The sequence below is a fragment of the Muscardinus avellanarius genome (assembly GCF_963383645.1).
Source record: "Muscardinus avellanarius genome assembly, chromosome: 18".
In the NCBI taxonomy this organism is placed as follows: domain Eukaryota; kingdom Metazoa; phylum Chordata; class Mammalia; order Rodentia; family Gliridae; genus Muscardinus; species Muscardinus avellanarius.
In genome coordinates, this window is record NC_137804.1 from 42,151,201 (window position 1) to 42,165,818 (window position 14,618).

Here is a 14,618-nt window from a genome sequence, read left to right on the forward strand (position 1 = left end):
GGTAGCTCGAAGGTAGAACGCCCCTGGGTTCCATCCCCAGTACAAGATAAAAAGCCAAAGGACTGGGGGTGCAGCTCAGTTCCTTAGAGGTGAGGCCGTGAGGCTACTTGACCCCCAGGTGAAGAGGGGGGCACGGCAGGGGCAAGTTGAGGCCCTGCAGGGCCTACTGGACCCCAGCACAGCAGTGACACTTTTAGGAAGATCCCTGTGGGCAGAGGGGAGGCAACGGGCAGGACCTTAGGGAACTGGCACAGGGTCCCACCTCCATTATCCTGTAGTGTCCAGAGGACCCGCAGGACTGGCAGCAGAAGCCTCGTCTGGCTTAGCTGAGGCAGTGGGCCCTGGGCCACTGGCTCTGTTTCTGAGAAGCCTCTCAGGAAGCTCCCTCACCCTGTCCCCACAGGAACCAAGGACCGAGTTGGGGGAGGACAGGGCAAGCCTGACAAGAGGCGCCATCTTCCATGTCTTCTGACAGGTCTGATTCTAAACACACCCAGGGAGATTGCACACAACTGGTTTCCTCTACATTTATTGCAACTGCTAAATGACAATGTCCACAGCTTCTTAGATTCTTAAAAAAAATAAAAAACAAAACACACTTGTGTTTGGTAAAGTCACACGTCTTGTAGGTTTTACCAGGAACGAGACTAACTCTACAGGACTTCCAGTGTTGGAAACAAGCCAGAGATGGAAGCACCCAGAGCGGCGGGCGAGCACCTCCCAGATGCCTGTTGTCCTCGTGAAAGGGACCCTGGAACTAGAACGACAGAAAAGACAGCGTGACTCTGAGGAAGCCACACACCTGTAGGTCCACGGGCAGCTGCTCCCTCCCTGCAGAGGCCTCGCAGGAATGAGAGATCTGCAGGCCACCACAGGACATGCTCCTGCGGGCCGTCACTGCCTCAGTCTCTGGAGAAGGCGTGTCCTGGTGCTTAGGGCGCTCTCTAGGCTGGGCACTGGGAGTCCTTAACACCAGCCACAGGCTTGCTGAAACAGCAGCAGCAGGAGCCAGGGGGCGGGACCTGCACACAGCGGCCCTCAGCATTTTGCTGAGGCTGGCCAGAGGTACTGGAGAGAAGGGGGTGTCTCACTCAGGGCCAACGGCCACTTCTCAAGGCCACCAGGGACTGACTCCCTCTGAGTCCCATCGTTTACCTGACCCACGGCCAACATGGAAGCTGCTGGAAAGGTGAGGAAGAGAAGAACAGATGAACCCCCTGCCTGGGCGCCCCATACCTGGTTCACCTCCCACCCTGCAGGCTGGCTTAGCTGCTGAAGCAACAGGAGCGACCAGAGGTGAGCTGCCCCCCGCCTCAGTGGGACAGCAGAAGAGGGAGCAGGCTTGACATCCTAACTTGGCCTGGCCTCCTGCTGTCAGCAGGTACTTAAAACTTCAACACTGCTGCTTTATGAAAGGTTGAGAAGCCCCAGCCTGAGCATTCTGTGTGGAGTTAGGAGCTGCAGAATGCTGGGAACTCTGGAAGACTGCAATCTAGGCCATGAAGAGCAGATAGCAGTGGAGCTCCCGAGGGCAGCTCTCCTGACCTTCACAAAGTCACAGGGCAGCGATTCTGTGACTGTCAACATCAAGGATGTGGTCCTGGAGAATTCACAGCCTGCCCTTTGCAGGGGACACTTGATACACACATGAAAACCCAACTGGCCCGGCATGGTGGCGCACACCTGTCATTCTACCCACTCAGGAGGCAGAGGCAAGAGAACTGCAGTTTGAGGCCAGCCTGAGCAACTTAGCAAAATCTGTCTCAAAATAAAAAAGGCTGGGGGTACAGCTCAGTGGTAGAGTGACGCTGGGTTCAATCCCAGTGCCATAAATAAATAAATAAATAAATAAATAAATAAATAAATAAATGTGGGGTTGGGGATTTAGCCCAGTGGCAGAGCACCTGCCTAGCACATGCAACGCCCTGGGTTCGATCCTAGACCCTGAAAAAAAAAAATTAAATAAATAAAAATTTAACAAAGGAAAAAGTAAATAAATAAATGTTAAGAAATCCAAATGTAGTCTGTTTTCTTCGTGGGTTCTACAGACATAAATTTTGGGGGAAATTTCATTCATTTAATGGCTACTTACTCCCCACTGAGCAAAGCTATATAATACTGCTGCTAAAGATTGGCAGGGTCCCTGGAGGTGTTTGAAGCAAATAGATGCTACTGGTAACATGTTCAAATAAAGCAAGTATCTGCACCATCAGAGATCTCCATTCAGAGCTGTAGTACCAGCGCACAGACAGGGAGGTCACTGGTTGGTTTCCTTTGTAAATTCTGGAGAAAAAGAAAGCAATCTGCTCAGGAGTCTTAAGACGCGAAGGCACCACCTTCTGGAGGTGATCCATTGCTCCAAGTATTTGGAAGACAGGACAGGCAAGTGTAGTGAGGATGGGGCATGTTTTTCTTTAAGAGAAAGGCAGACCCACGTTGGAAACTTCCGTTCTTGCTCTCGTACACAACGAGCCGAGCCGCGCGCAGCTCAGGCAGATCCAGGCGGGGATGCTGGTGTGGGAGTGGTAGCTGCTCCAAGGCGTCTCTTTCTCATCAGTGGTTCTCATCTATTCAGGAAGAGAACACGTTCGTTCACAACTGCGCTGGAAAATCATGGGTGAAGAGGAACTCAACAAAGTGTAGAAAGATGGAGATCACAGGCCCAAGGCTTTCAGAGAGAAGGGTCTGAAGACTCTCACAAGCGGTGTGGCCAACGGCTGCTCCCTGCTCGGCTGGCATCTGAGCTTGCCCTCAGGCTTCCAGATGGCAAGGCTGCCCGTAACCAGGGACAGTCGGTGTCCCAGCTGTGTCACGCGCAGATGACTGTCATCTGTGGGAGAAAACTGGAGCAGAGGAGTGCCAGAGACGTCTGGGTCCCAGGAGAGTGCATCCTCAGAGCTGGCCCAGAAGCCACGGCCAGCGCAGAGGGCGGGATGGGCAGGCCGCACCTCAGCTCCTGAGGCCCATAGCACCTTCAGCAAACCTGAGGCAAGAGGTGGGCCATCCGCACCGAAGGCCTTGGAGTTCCCTCACAGCACGGTGTGCTTTTTCTGATGCTTGCTTTGGGGCAGTGTCGAAGCACATCACGCATCGGCTGGGCAGAGGCCCCGCACGTACCTATTTGTTGGCCCGCTTGTGTCTGTACATCTGCATCATCCTCTGGCGGAACACGTCGAACGTGTCTTCTTTATACTCCTGTCCGTCAGCACCCAAGCCCTCCCCTTCCGAGGCAGTTCCCCTGAGGAGGGAAACGCAGAGTGAGCTGTGCCCCTGGCTCCAGAGCCCAGGACATGGGCAGGCGCCTTCAGTGAGACCCAGGAATGCAGGACACAACGGGAGACATCAAAGAAGGGGAAACTGGGATCCAGGCCCCAAGGAGGCCCAGCGCCCTGGTCAGCGGAGCCCCTGGCCCTGCAGTGGACAACATGCCTGCTGCAAGTCACTAACAAGTTTCAGAACTTGGGCCTGTGTTCTCCCACTCTGCAGGCCTGCCAATGGCTTCCCCAGATAAGGGAACCTGGTTCCAGGCCGAACACCACACATACTCAGCTTTTGACTGTGACTAATGGGGCTGGAGCCAGCAGTGCAAGGAGCAGCTAGAGTCTACATGGGTGCAGGACAGAGCCCTGCACACGTGCGTGTGTAAATGACCAGCTTTTTATCCAAAGACTCCTTCTGCTAAAGAAAACCCAACCACTAGCTACTGTCTGCCACCCTCAACCTGGGGAACCAGGACTTGGGGTGCAGGTCAAAAGCCTAAGGGCCAGAATCCTGCACACCTGTCCTGGGCCACACGTACATGCTGACTGGCTCCCGGATTCCCTTCCCTCGGGAACCCAGGCCGTGGCCCTCCTTCCAGCCCATCTTTTGTAGCATCTGGAAGCCCAGGTTCTTGTCTGTCAGCTTCTGCTGAACGAAGTCCAGGTCCTTGGGTTTCTGAGGAGAGAGGAGCAGGGCATGGGGCTGCAGGTTAGTACCCAGGCCAGACTGTTCCGGGTTGCACCCGGACACCCCCATGCCCTCCTGATCCCTGACTCAGGATGATCAACCCCTTCACCTTCTCGCTTCCCTGAAGCGTCCTGGGGGCTGCTAAAGGTCAGAGGCCAGGGGCATCTGTGTTCAGGTCAGTAGGAAGGGTACTGAGAGGAGACCTGGACACAGCATGCCCTGTGAAGATCAGAGGCACTAAGGGCAGGGTGCTTCCTGCACCCCTCTGGTAAAGCTGAGGGAGGGCAGGGAAGTGTGGCCTGGGAGGATCTTTGTGGACAATCTATTTAACAACCATGGTGCCCGGTTCTCTGTGCTAGGGCTGGGCCGAGGACAGCAGTGGCCTCCTTGTCACTTGCTGTCACCAGTGGGAGCGAGGCCCAGACACACACGGGCACGGGGAACCTGCTGAGTTCAGCTCCCGGGGCCTATTGGTGTCTCCACATGCACCCCTGAAGCATGTCTTCCCTCCATCTGGAGGGCACCCACTATAATCTGAACCAAAAGATGATGGCTCCTTCCTGGGACAACCCAGGCCAACTCCCCTGGGGTTGCCTGTGCTTGGTTTTGCTCTTTTACCCCAGGGAGCCGATGTCAAGTGGCTGCCACCACTTCTCATCACCTCCCTGGTTCCTGCCCCACACTGGTCCAACTCCTAGCCTCTTCCTGGGTCCCTGCTCTACCTACCCCATCCCCCAGGGTGCTCTCCCCCAGCGACCAGTGCCAACACTGTCCGTGGCCCTGTATGGCCTGGGCACTGCCACCCTGTCGTTGCCCTGGACCTCTGCCCAGGCTCTGCTCTCCAGGCTGCGGCAGGCTGCTCCCCACCTCCTCTGGGCCTGTGCTGATGCTCCCTGCCTTCCCGGATCCAGCTGAGAGCTGCACTGCCCCCTCATGCCCTCCCTCAGCCTGCTCCTCTTTATCAATGCAGCCGCACCTGCTCTTGTCCCACTGCTGCCTCTGCTCTGGGTACACAGCGGTGCTGACTGGTTAGTGTGCACCCTGCCCTGCTTGCTAGCAGCTTTGCACACACACCCTTTACTGTGTGGCACTTGGTACTGAGCCCAGGGCACTGTACCTCTGAGCCCTATTTTTTTTTTTTAATAAATAGAGGGCCACACTAAATTACAGAGGCTGTCCTCAAATCTGCAATCCTCCTATAATTTCAAGTACTAGGATCACAGGTGTGCACCCCTGTGTACAGCTTGCACCCACTTTTTTTTGGGGGGGTACTGGAGATGAAACCCAGAGGCATTGTAACTCCAACTTATACCCATAGCGCAATTTTATTTAATTAATTTGCAGATTTGGGGATGGTACCCAGGGGCATTTGACCTCTGAGCTACACCCCCTGCCCTATTTTTTATTCTTTATTTTGAAACAGGGTCTCACTGAGTTGCAGAGGGCCTCGCTAAGTAGCTGTGGCTGTCCGTGAACCACAGTCCTCCGGTCTCAGCCTCCCGAATGCTGGGATTACACGAGTGTGCCACCACGCCCAGCCAATTTTATTTCTTATTTGGAAGCTATGTCTCACTAAGTTCTGGAGAGCATCACTACGTTGCCAGGCTGGCTTTGAATTTGTGATCCTCCAGTCTAAACCTCCATTGTACTGGTATTAAAGACATGCATTTGGCCTTTTTTTTTTTTTTTTTTGGTGGTAGTGGGGATGGAACCCAGGGGCCTTCTACCTCCGGGCTACACTCCCATACACACACACACACACACACACACACATATTTGAAACAGGGTCTATTAAGCCAGCGGAGGCTGGCTTTGAACTTGTGTGATCCTCCTGTCTCTGCCTCCCAAGTGCGGGAATTACAAGCGTGTGCCACCACGCCTGGCTGCATTTGGCTTTTTTTTTAAAAAAAATGATACTGGGGAATGAACCCAGGGGCATTCTACCTCTGAGTGGCACTCCTAGCCCTATTTACTTATTTATTTGGTGCTGGAGAATGAACCCAGAGGCATTCTACCTCTGAGCTATACCCCCAGACCTATTTTTTTTATTCTTTACTTTGGAACAGGGTCTCACTGAGTTGCAAAGAGCCTCACTAAGTAGCTGAGGCTGTCCATGAATAGCGATCCTCCTATCTCAACCTCCTAAATGCTGGGATTACAAGCATGTGTCACCACACCTAGACCTATTTTTTATTTTTGGTGCTGGGGATTGAACCCAGGAGCACTACACCTACAGCCCTATTTCCTTGTGTGTGTGATACTGGGGGTGGAACCCAGGGGCTTTTTTACCTCTGAGCTATACTCCCAGACCTATTTTATACTTTATTTGGAAAAAGGGTCTCACCAAGTTGCTGAGAGCCTCACTCAGTAGCTGAGGCTGGCTTTGAACCTGTGCGATCCTCCTGTTTCAGCCTCCCAAGCGCTGAGATTATAAGCATGTGCCACCACGCCCAGCATTTTTATTCATTTATTTTTGTGGTGCTGGGGATTGAACCCAAGGACATTATACCTCTGAGCTATACTCCCAGTCTGATTTTTTTTGGGTATGGTACCAGGGATGAAACCCAGGAGCATTCTGCTGCCAAAATACATTCTCAACCCGGTTTTTTATCCTTTTTATTTTTTACTTTTTGTGGTACTAGGGATGGAACCAAGGGGCATTCTACCTCTGAGCCCTATCTTTTATTCTTTCTTTCCTTCTTTTTCTTTTTTTTTTTGGTGGTACTGGGAATGGAACCCAGGGGCATTCTACCTCTGAGCTATATCTCCAGCCCTATTTCTTTTTTTATTCTTTATTTTGAAACAGGGTCTTTACTGAGTTAGAAAAGACCTCACTAAGTAGCTGAGGCTGGTCGCAAACCTGGATCCTGCTTTCTTAGCTTCCCAAATGCTGGGATTACAAGGATGTGCACCACTCCTGGCTTTTATTGTTTATTTTGAAACAAGCTCTCACTGAGTTGCCAAGGTCCTCACTAAGTAACCGAGGCTGTCCTTGAACAGTGATTCTCCTGTCTCAGCCTCCCAAATTACAAACTGGGATTACAAGCATGCGCCACCACGTCCAGCTTATTCTTTATTTGGAACAGGGTCTAGGGATGGAACCCAGGGCCATTTGACCTCCGAGCTACACCCCAGCCCTATTTTATTCTGGGATTACAAGTGTGCGCCACCATGCCTGGCTTATTCTTTATTTTGAAACAGGGTCTCTTTAAGTTACGGAGGGCCTCACTAAGTAGTTGAGACTGTCCGCAAACTGCAATCCTCCAGTCTCAGCCTCCCAAATGCTGGGATTACAAGTGTATGCCACCACGCTGGCTCTTTTTTTCTTTATTTTGAACAGGGTCTCACTAAGTTGCAGAGGGCCTCAGTAAGTAGCGGAGGCTGGCCACAACCTGCAATCCCCGTCTCAGCCTCCCAAGTACTGGGATTACAAGCATGTGTCACACTCGGCTCTTTTTTTTATTTTGAAACAGGGTCTCACTAAGATGCTGAGGGACTAAGTTGCTGAGGCTGTCTTTACACCTGCGATCTTCCTGTCTCAGCCTCCCAAGTACTGGGATTACCAACATTCGCCACTGTGCATGGATTATTTTTGTCTGTCTGTTTTTGGTACTGAGGCTTGAACCCAGAGGCACTCTACCCCAAGCTAACCCTCCAGCCCTGTTTGAAACAGGGCCTGGCTAGTTGATGAGCCTCATTATTTGCGGAGTCTGTCTTTGAACCTCTGACACTCCTTTCTCAGCCTCTCAAGTACTGAAACCAGAGATGTGTGCACCATACTCAGCTTATATTTTTAATTTTGAAACAGGGTCTTATTAAGTTGCTAAAGGCTTTACTAAGTTGTTGAGGCTGACAGTGAATCTGCGATTCTTCTGTCTCAGCCTCTCAAGTACTGAGATTAGAGGTGTTCGCCGCAATGCTCAGCTTTATGCTATATGTCCACTTTTTTTTTTTTTTGTGGTACTGGGGATGGAACCCAGAAGTTTTCTACCTCTGAGCTACCCCCACAGCCCTATTTTCTTTTTAATTCTTTATTTTGAAACAGGGTCTCACCAATGCAAAGAGCCTCACTAAGTAGCCTTGAACCACGATCCTCCTGTCTCAACCTCCCAAATGCTGAGATTAGTGTGCCACCACGCTCAGCTACCACCCTTCTATTCTCTGGACAGTTTGAAAAAGTTCCTGAAAGCTGGGCGTGGTGGCACACGCCTGTAATCCCAGCATTTGGGAGGCTGAGACCAGAGGATCGTGGTTCATGGACAGCCTCAGCTACTTAGTGAGGCCCTCTGCAACTCAGTGAGACCTGGTTTCAAAATACAGAATAAAAAAAAAAAAAATAGGGCAGGGGCTGTACCTTGGAGGTCAAATGCCCCTGGGTTCCATCCCCAGATACCCCCCTCAAAAAAAAAAAAAAAAAAAAAAAATTCCTGAAAGCTAGATGTGGTGTTGTACACTTGTAATCCCAGTACTTGTGAGGCTGAGACAGGAGGATTGTAGGTTTGAGGGCAGCTTTGGCAAGTAGTGAGCCTTGTATCAATTTAAGGAGATCCTGTTTCCAAATAAAAATAAAATAGGGCTGGGGGTATAACTCAAGAGGCAGAATGCCCCAGGGCTCAATTCCCAGTGCCACAAGAAAAAAAAAAAAAAAAAAAAAGCCCCTGAAAGAGGTCTATTTTTTTTTTTTTTTTTTTTGGAACTTCTCAGTCAGCTAGAAATATTACCAATGCAACCAGGTATAGTGGCACACGCTTGTAATCCCAGTACTTGGGAGGCTGAGACAGAAGGATCACACAGGTTCGAAGTCAGCCTCAGCTACTTAGTGAGGCTCTCAGCAACTTAGTGAGACCCTGTTTCTAAAATAAAAGATGAAATAGGACTGACAGTATAACTTAGAGGTAGAAAGCCTCTGGGTTCCATCCCCAGTACCACAAGAAAAAAAAAAAAAAAAATTCCTGAAAGCTAGATGTGGTGTTGTACACTTGTAATCCCAGTACTTGTGAGGCTGAGACAGGAGGATTGTAGGTTTGAGGGCAGCTTTGGCAAGTAGTGAGCCTTGTATCAATTTAAGGAGATCCTGTTTCCAAATAAAAATAAAATAGGGCTGGGGGTATAACTCAAGAGGCAGAATGCCCCAGGGCTCAATTCCCAGTGCCACAAGAAAAAAAAAAAAAAAAAAAAAAAGCCCCTGAAAGAGGTCTATTTTTTTTTTTTTTTTTTTTTTTGGAACTTCTCAGTCAGCTAGAAATATTACCAATGCAACCAGGTATAGTGGCACACGCTTGTAATCCCAGTACTTGGGAGGCTGAGACAGAAGGATCACACAGGTTCGAAGTCAGCCTCAGCTACTTAGTGAGGCTCTCAGCAACTTAGTGAGACCCTGTTTCTAAAATAAAAGATGAAATAGGACTGACAGTATAACTTAGAGGTAGAAAGCCTCTGGGTTCCATCCTCAGTACCACAAGAAAAAAAAAAAAAAAAAAAAAGAGAAAAGAAAAAGAAAAAGAAAGAAATATTACTGTTGTTTACTTTTTTTTTTGAGATGAGGTCTGGCTGTATTGCCCAGGCTGATCTTGAACTCTGGGGCTCAAGTGATCCTAGTGCCTCAGACTGCTGAGCGCTGGAACACAGGTGCACCACCATCCCTGGCTTTGAAATGTAACTACAGCTATTCGCTTGCAGCAGTTCCTTTAAAGCTACAACACTTCCAACCACCTACCATCCCAGCTTAAGGACTTAAGCTCACCTTTTTTTTGGACATGGGCCGGCCCCGAGGCCTGTCATAGGCTATTCGCACTGGTTCATGGACTGGAAGACAAAAGATGAATTATTATACACATGCGCTGTCCCAATTTCCTTACAGGAACTGAACTGTCATGACAGAGGAGCCTTGTGCCTGCCCCATGTGGCTGTGACCCACAGGCAGGCACGGAGGCTAGACATACCCGGAGCCAGCACTCTGGCCTAAAGTGAAGGGCTCAGCCAAGAGTCTGAGGGCCCATCTTGCAACAAAGGCCCTGCTGCATGAGCTTTTTTGCTTTTTATATTTTTCTTTTGTGGTACTGGGGATGGAACCCAGGGGCATTCTACCTCCAAGCTACATACCCAGCCCTATTTTTTATTCTTTATTTTGAAACAGGGTCTCACTGAGTTGCAAAGGGCCTCACTAAGCAGCTGAGGCTGTCCACAAACCCAGATCCTCCTGTCTCAGCCTCCTGAATGCTGGGATTACAAGCGTTCGTCACCACGCCTGGCTGTCTTCTATTTTTTTTTTTTTTTTTTTGTGGTACTGGGGGTGGAACCCAGAGGCTTTCTACCTCCGGGCTATACTCCCAGACCTATTTTATACTTTATTTGGAAACAGGGTCTCACTAAGTTGCTGAGAGCCTCACTAAGTATCTGAGGCTGGCTTCAAACCTGCGCAATCCGCCTGTCTCAGCCTCCCAAGTGCAGGGATTACAAGCGTGCGCCACCACACCCGGCTATGTCTTCTATTATTTTTGATGAAAGGGAGATGAGCAAGACTTCCTTACTTCATGGACCGCCAAAGAACTGAGAGCATCCACAACTAGAGAACTGCACCCAAGCAGACACACCCAGTGGGCATTCTGGTGAGAAGCAGAAGGGCTTGGGGGAACTGTACTACAATGCCAAGGCCTGCACACAAGCACAGGACTGTTCCCAGAGGATGTTGCCGCCAGTGAATGTGACATGACAGTCTCACAGGAGCCTGTGGGTGCCCTCGATAGCTGCAATGACTAGGTCCACCCTGTGTGCCCTGACTTTACTGTCATGGCAGGAAGCTGGCATCACCACACAGGCCTCTGTAACTCAGAAGGCAGACCACCCCTAAGGTCAAGAAAATGGCTGGGTGTCTCAGGCCAATAGTTAAGACTCCTTCCAGCTGGGCGTGGTGGCACATGCTTGTAATCCCCGCGCTTGGGAGGCAGAGACAGGAGGATCGTGCAGGTTCGAAGCCAGCCGCGTGCACTGGCTCCATTAAGAGACCCTGTTTCCAAATAAAAATATAAAAATGGGTCTGGGAGTGTAGCCCAGAGGTAGAAAGGTTTCCAGGAACCCCAGTACCACCAAAAAAGACTCCTTCCAACAGACTCCCAGCCCTAACAGGGACAGCTAGCAGCTCATGGAATGCCAGGAGATCCAGGCTAGTGAAAAGTGTCTCAGAGCAGCAACTTCAGACCACCAGGAAACATGAGTCATGAGCTGACACTTTGGAATGGTGTGCAAAACTGCTCAAAACAGTTCTGATTAAAAGCACAAAACCTAGCTGGGCATGGTGGCACATGCCTGTAATTCCATTGGGAGGATGAGATAGGAGGATCGATTGAGGTTTGAGTATAGCCTCAGCAAGTAGTGAGACTCTCATCTACTTAGACCCTGTATTCAAATAAGAAATAAAATCAGGCTGGGGGTGCACCTTGGAAGTAAAATGCTCTGAGTTAAGTCCCCTGTACCAAAAATAAAACAAAACCCCCATAAACCAAGCTGGGTATTGGTGGTGCACACTTGACATCTCAGTACTTGGGAGGTTAAGACAGGAGGATGGCAGATTTGATTGCCAGCCACAGCAATTCAGTGAGATTTTTTTTTTTTTTTTTTTTTTTTGTGGTTCTGGGGTTCCTGGAAGCCCTTCTACCTCTGGGCTACACTCCCAGACTTGAACCTGTGTGATCCTCCTGTCTTCGCCTCCCAAGCAGGGATTACAAGTGTGTGCCACCACACCCAGCTCAGCGAGATCTTGTTTCAAAATAAAAAATAAAAAGGGTTGGGGTATAGCTCAGGGAAAGGATACTCCTAGCCTCAATCCTAGTACCACCAAAAATAAAAAAATGAAGATAAGCTGGGCATGGTGGCACACACTTGTAATCCCAGCATTTGGGAGGCTGAAGCTGGAGGATCGCGGTTCGTGGTCAGCCTCGGCTACTTAGTGAGGCCCTCCGCAACTCTGTGAGACCCTGTTTCAAATTAAAAAGAATAAAAAATAGGGCAGGGGGTATAGCTCGGAGGTCGAATGCTCCTTGGTTCCATCCCCAGACACACACACACACACACACACACACAAAAGAAAAAAAAAAAAGAAGATAAATACATAAACTAATAAGATAGGGCAGGAGCTGTAGCACAGTGGTAGACCATGTGCTTAGCATTCGTGAGGTCCAAGGCTAATCGCAAGCATTGAAGAAAAAAATAATACAATGAAGGCCATGCTGTGACCACTTGGGGATCAACTGCGTGTGGACCCCAGAAGCACATGCTGATTTCCTGCCTGGGGCCCTGGAGGTTTTGGAGAGGTCCTACCAGAACTTTGAGGAACTCATAGGAAGGGGTAGACATAATCAGAGGTGGAATGGTGACAGCAGCTTATGGGTCAGGTCAATCTTGGGACTGAACTAAGGTCGGGGCAGTGACCACTTCAGAAGTGGCCCGTCCACTACCCGTAAGCAGAACCGTGCTGCAACAGGCGCGTGCTCACCTTCTGGCTCCTGGATCAGACACACCCTCTTGGGAGCAGGGATCATGCCAACTTTCAGTGACTTGCTGCTGATCCTCTTCCGGGGGAAGCAGGTGCCAGGGGAGGCCTGCGACAGGCCAGGAGCTCCGGTTAGGTCGTCCTCAGTACCTTCTCCAGGGAGGCCATCGGTGGGGAGGCTGCCCTCAGCCTTGCTGGGACCTGCCCTGGAAGCTACCCCTTCTTCCCCCTCTTCCTCCTCTTCCTCCTCCTCTTCCTCCTCTGGCATTGCCTCTGGGCTCTCCAGTTCAGTCTCCTGCTTCGGGCGCCGGTCCTGCAAGTCTCCCTCCCCTTCCACACGCTCTGAGGGGCTCTCCTGAGAGTCCGTGCTCTCACCACCTCCACTGACTTGCAGGCTGAGCGGTGATGGCATGAAACAAATTGACGGACACAGTTCAAATACCTTCTTCCGATAGAACTTGAAGGCAGAACTGTCTTGGTCATGCAGAAACCTGGAACATAGATGAAAGACACTGGTTAATGAAAGACATCTCGAAGCATTTTATTTTATTTTATTTTTATACTGGGGATTGCACCTAGGGGCAATTTATCTCTGAGCTACACCTCTAGCACTATTTTTTTTTTTTTTTGGCTAGTCCAGGGTCATTCGACCTCCAAGCTACCCCCCTGCCCTGTTTCTTTTCTTTTCTTTTTTTTTTTGTGGTCTGGGGATGGAAACCAGGGGCATTCTACCTCCGAGCTACACCCTCTGCCCTATTTTGTTATTCTTTATTTTGAAACAGGGTCTCACTGAGTTGCAGAGGGCCTCACTAAGTAGCTGAGGCTGTCTGTGAACCACGATCCTCCAGTCTCAGCCTCCTGAATACTGGGATTACAAGCGTGCGCCACCATGCCTAGCTTCCAGTCCTATTTTTTTATTCTTTATTTTGAAACATGTCTCACTGAGTTGCAAAGAGTCTCACTAAGTAGCCGAGGCTGCCCATGAACTGTGATCCTCCTGTCTCAGCCTCCCAAATGCTAGGATTGCAAGCATGCACCACCATGACTGGCTTTTTATTTTTATATTTATTTATTTACTTATTTATTTATTGCAGTATCAGGGATGGAACCCAGGAGCACTGTACCTCCGAGCTACAACCCCGGTCCTATTTTTCAGTCTTTATAATTTTTGAAACAGGATCTCACTGAGTTGCAAAGGACCTCACTAAGTAGCTGAGGCTGTCCGTGAACTGTGATCCTCCAGTTCCACCTCTCGAATGCTGGGATTACAAGTATGCACCACCATGTCCGGCTCCATGTATGTATGTATATGTATGTATGTATGTATTCATTTATTTATTTTTGGTGGTAGTGGGAATGGAACCCAGGGGCCTTCTACCTACGGGCTACACTCCCAGACCTATTTTATATTTTAATTTGGAAACAGGGTCTCTTAAACCAGTTGAGGCAGGCTCTGAACCTGCACAATCCTCCTTTCTCAGCCTCCCAAGCGCAGGGATTACAAGCATGCCCACTACTCCCAACATTTTTTTTTTTTTGAAACAGGGCCTTGCTAGGTTGATAAGTCTCAAAGATTGCTGAGGCTATCCTCAAACTTGTGATCCTCCTGTCTTAGCCTCCTAAGTACTGGGATTACAGGCACTGCCACTAGGCCCAGCTCAGCATTTTTATTCTCTGAAACAACCTGGGATGGATTCAGGAAAGCTGGGTGGGAAAATGGAGCGAACGACCTGGCCTCCTCCCACCCAGCAGTGGTCTTATGGCATAGCTTGTGACAAGATGGTATAGTGAGGAGAACTCTCACTGTGGAACCAGACCCATGAGGGCTCACTGCTGTCCAGGTGGAGGTGGAGGAGTTTATCGTACCAATAAGTCTTCTGAGAGATGTCTATGCTGGGAAGGACATTCAGAGAGAGGGCCGGAGCTGCTTCCGACCTTGAAGGCAACTCGGCAAGACTCAGCGCACTGATTAGAGGAAGTGTGCTTGCCTCCCAGCCTGGCATTCCCAGCTGCTTCTCAGGAGCCAGAGTTGCTTCATTAACCCTTTAAGCAGGAGCCTGCATCTCAGTGCTCTCACAGAGGAGTATGGCATGCAGGAAGTGGCGAAGGTGCTGGGACACGCTCAAGCATGGGAGCCAAGTCTGGCCCAGGCCCTGCCTCACCTGCCCAGTTTTGTACTGGG

The 14,618-nt window shown here is 50.0% G+C and overlaps 1 protein-coding gene across 1 annotated transcript in view; it reads right to left on the minus strand.

Moving 5' to 3' along the window:
- Window positions 1–3,117: 3,117 nt before the first annotated feature.
- Window positions 3,118–14,618, minus strand: part of SUGP2 (SURP and G-patch domain containing 2) — a gene marked incomplete at its 3' end in the record, with an annotated part of 40,816 nt that continues 29,315 nt past the window's right edge. The window contains exons 6-9 of the mRNA XM_080715319.1: window positions 12,440–12,927; window positions 9,692–9,753; window positions 3,800–3,936; window positions 3,118–3,238 (exon numbers count right to left, since the gene is read on the minus strand). Coding sequence (XP_080571445.1) covers window positions 3,118–3,238; window positions 3,800–3,936; window positions 9,692–9,753; window positions 12,440–12,927 — 808 coding nt within the window. The remainder of the gene's footprint in view (window positions 3,239–3,799; window positions 3,937–9,691; window positions 9,754–12,439; window positions 12,928–14,618) is intronic.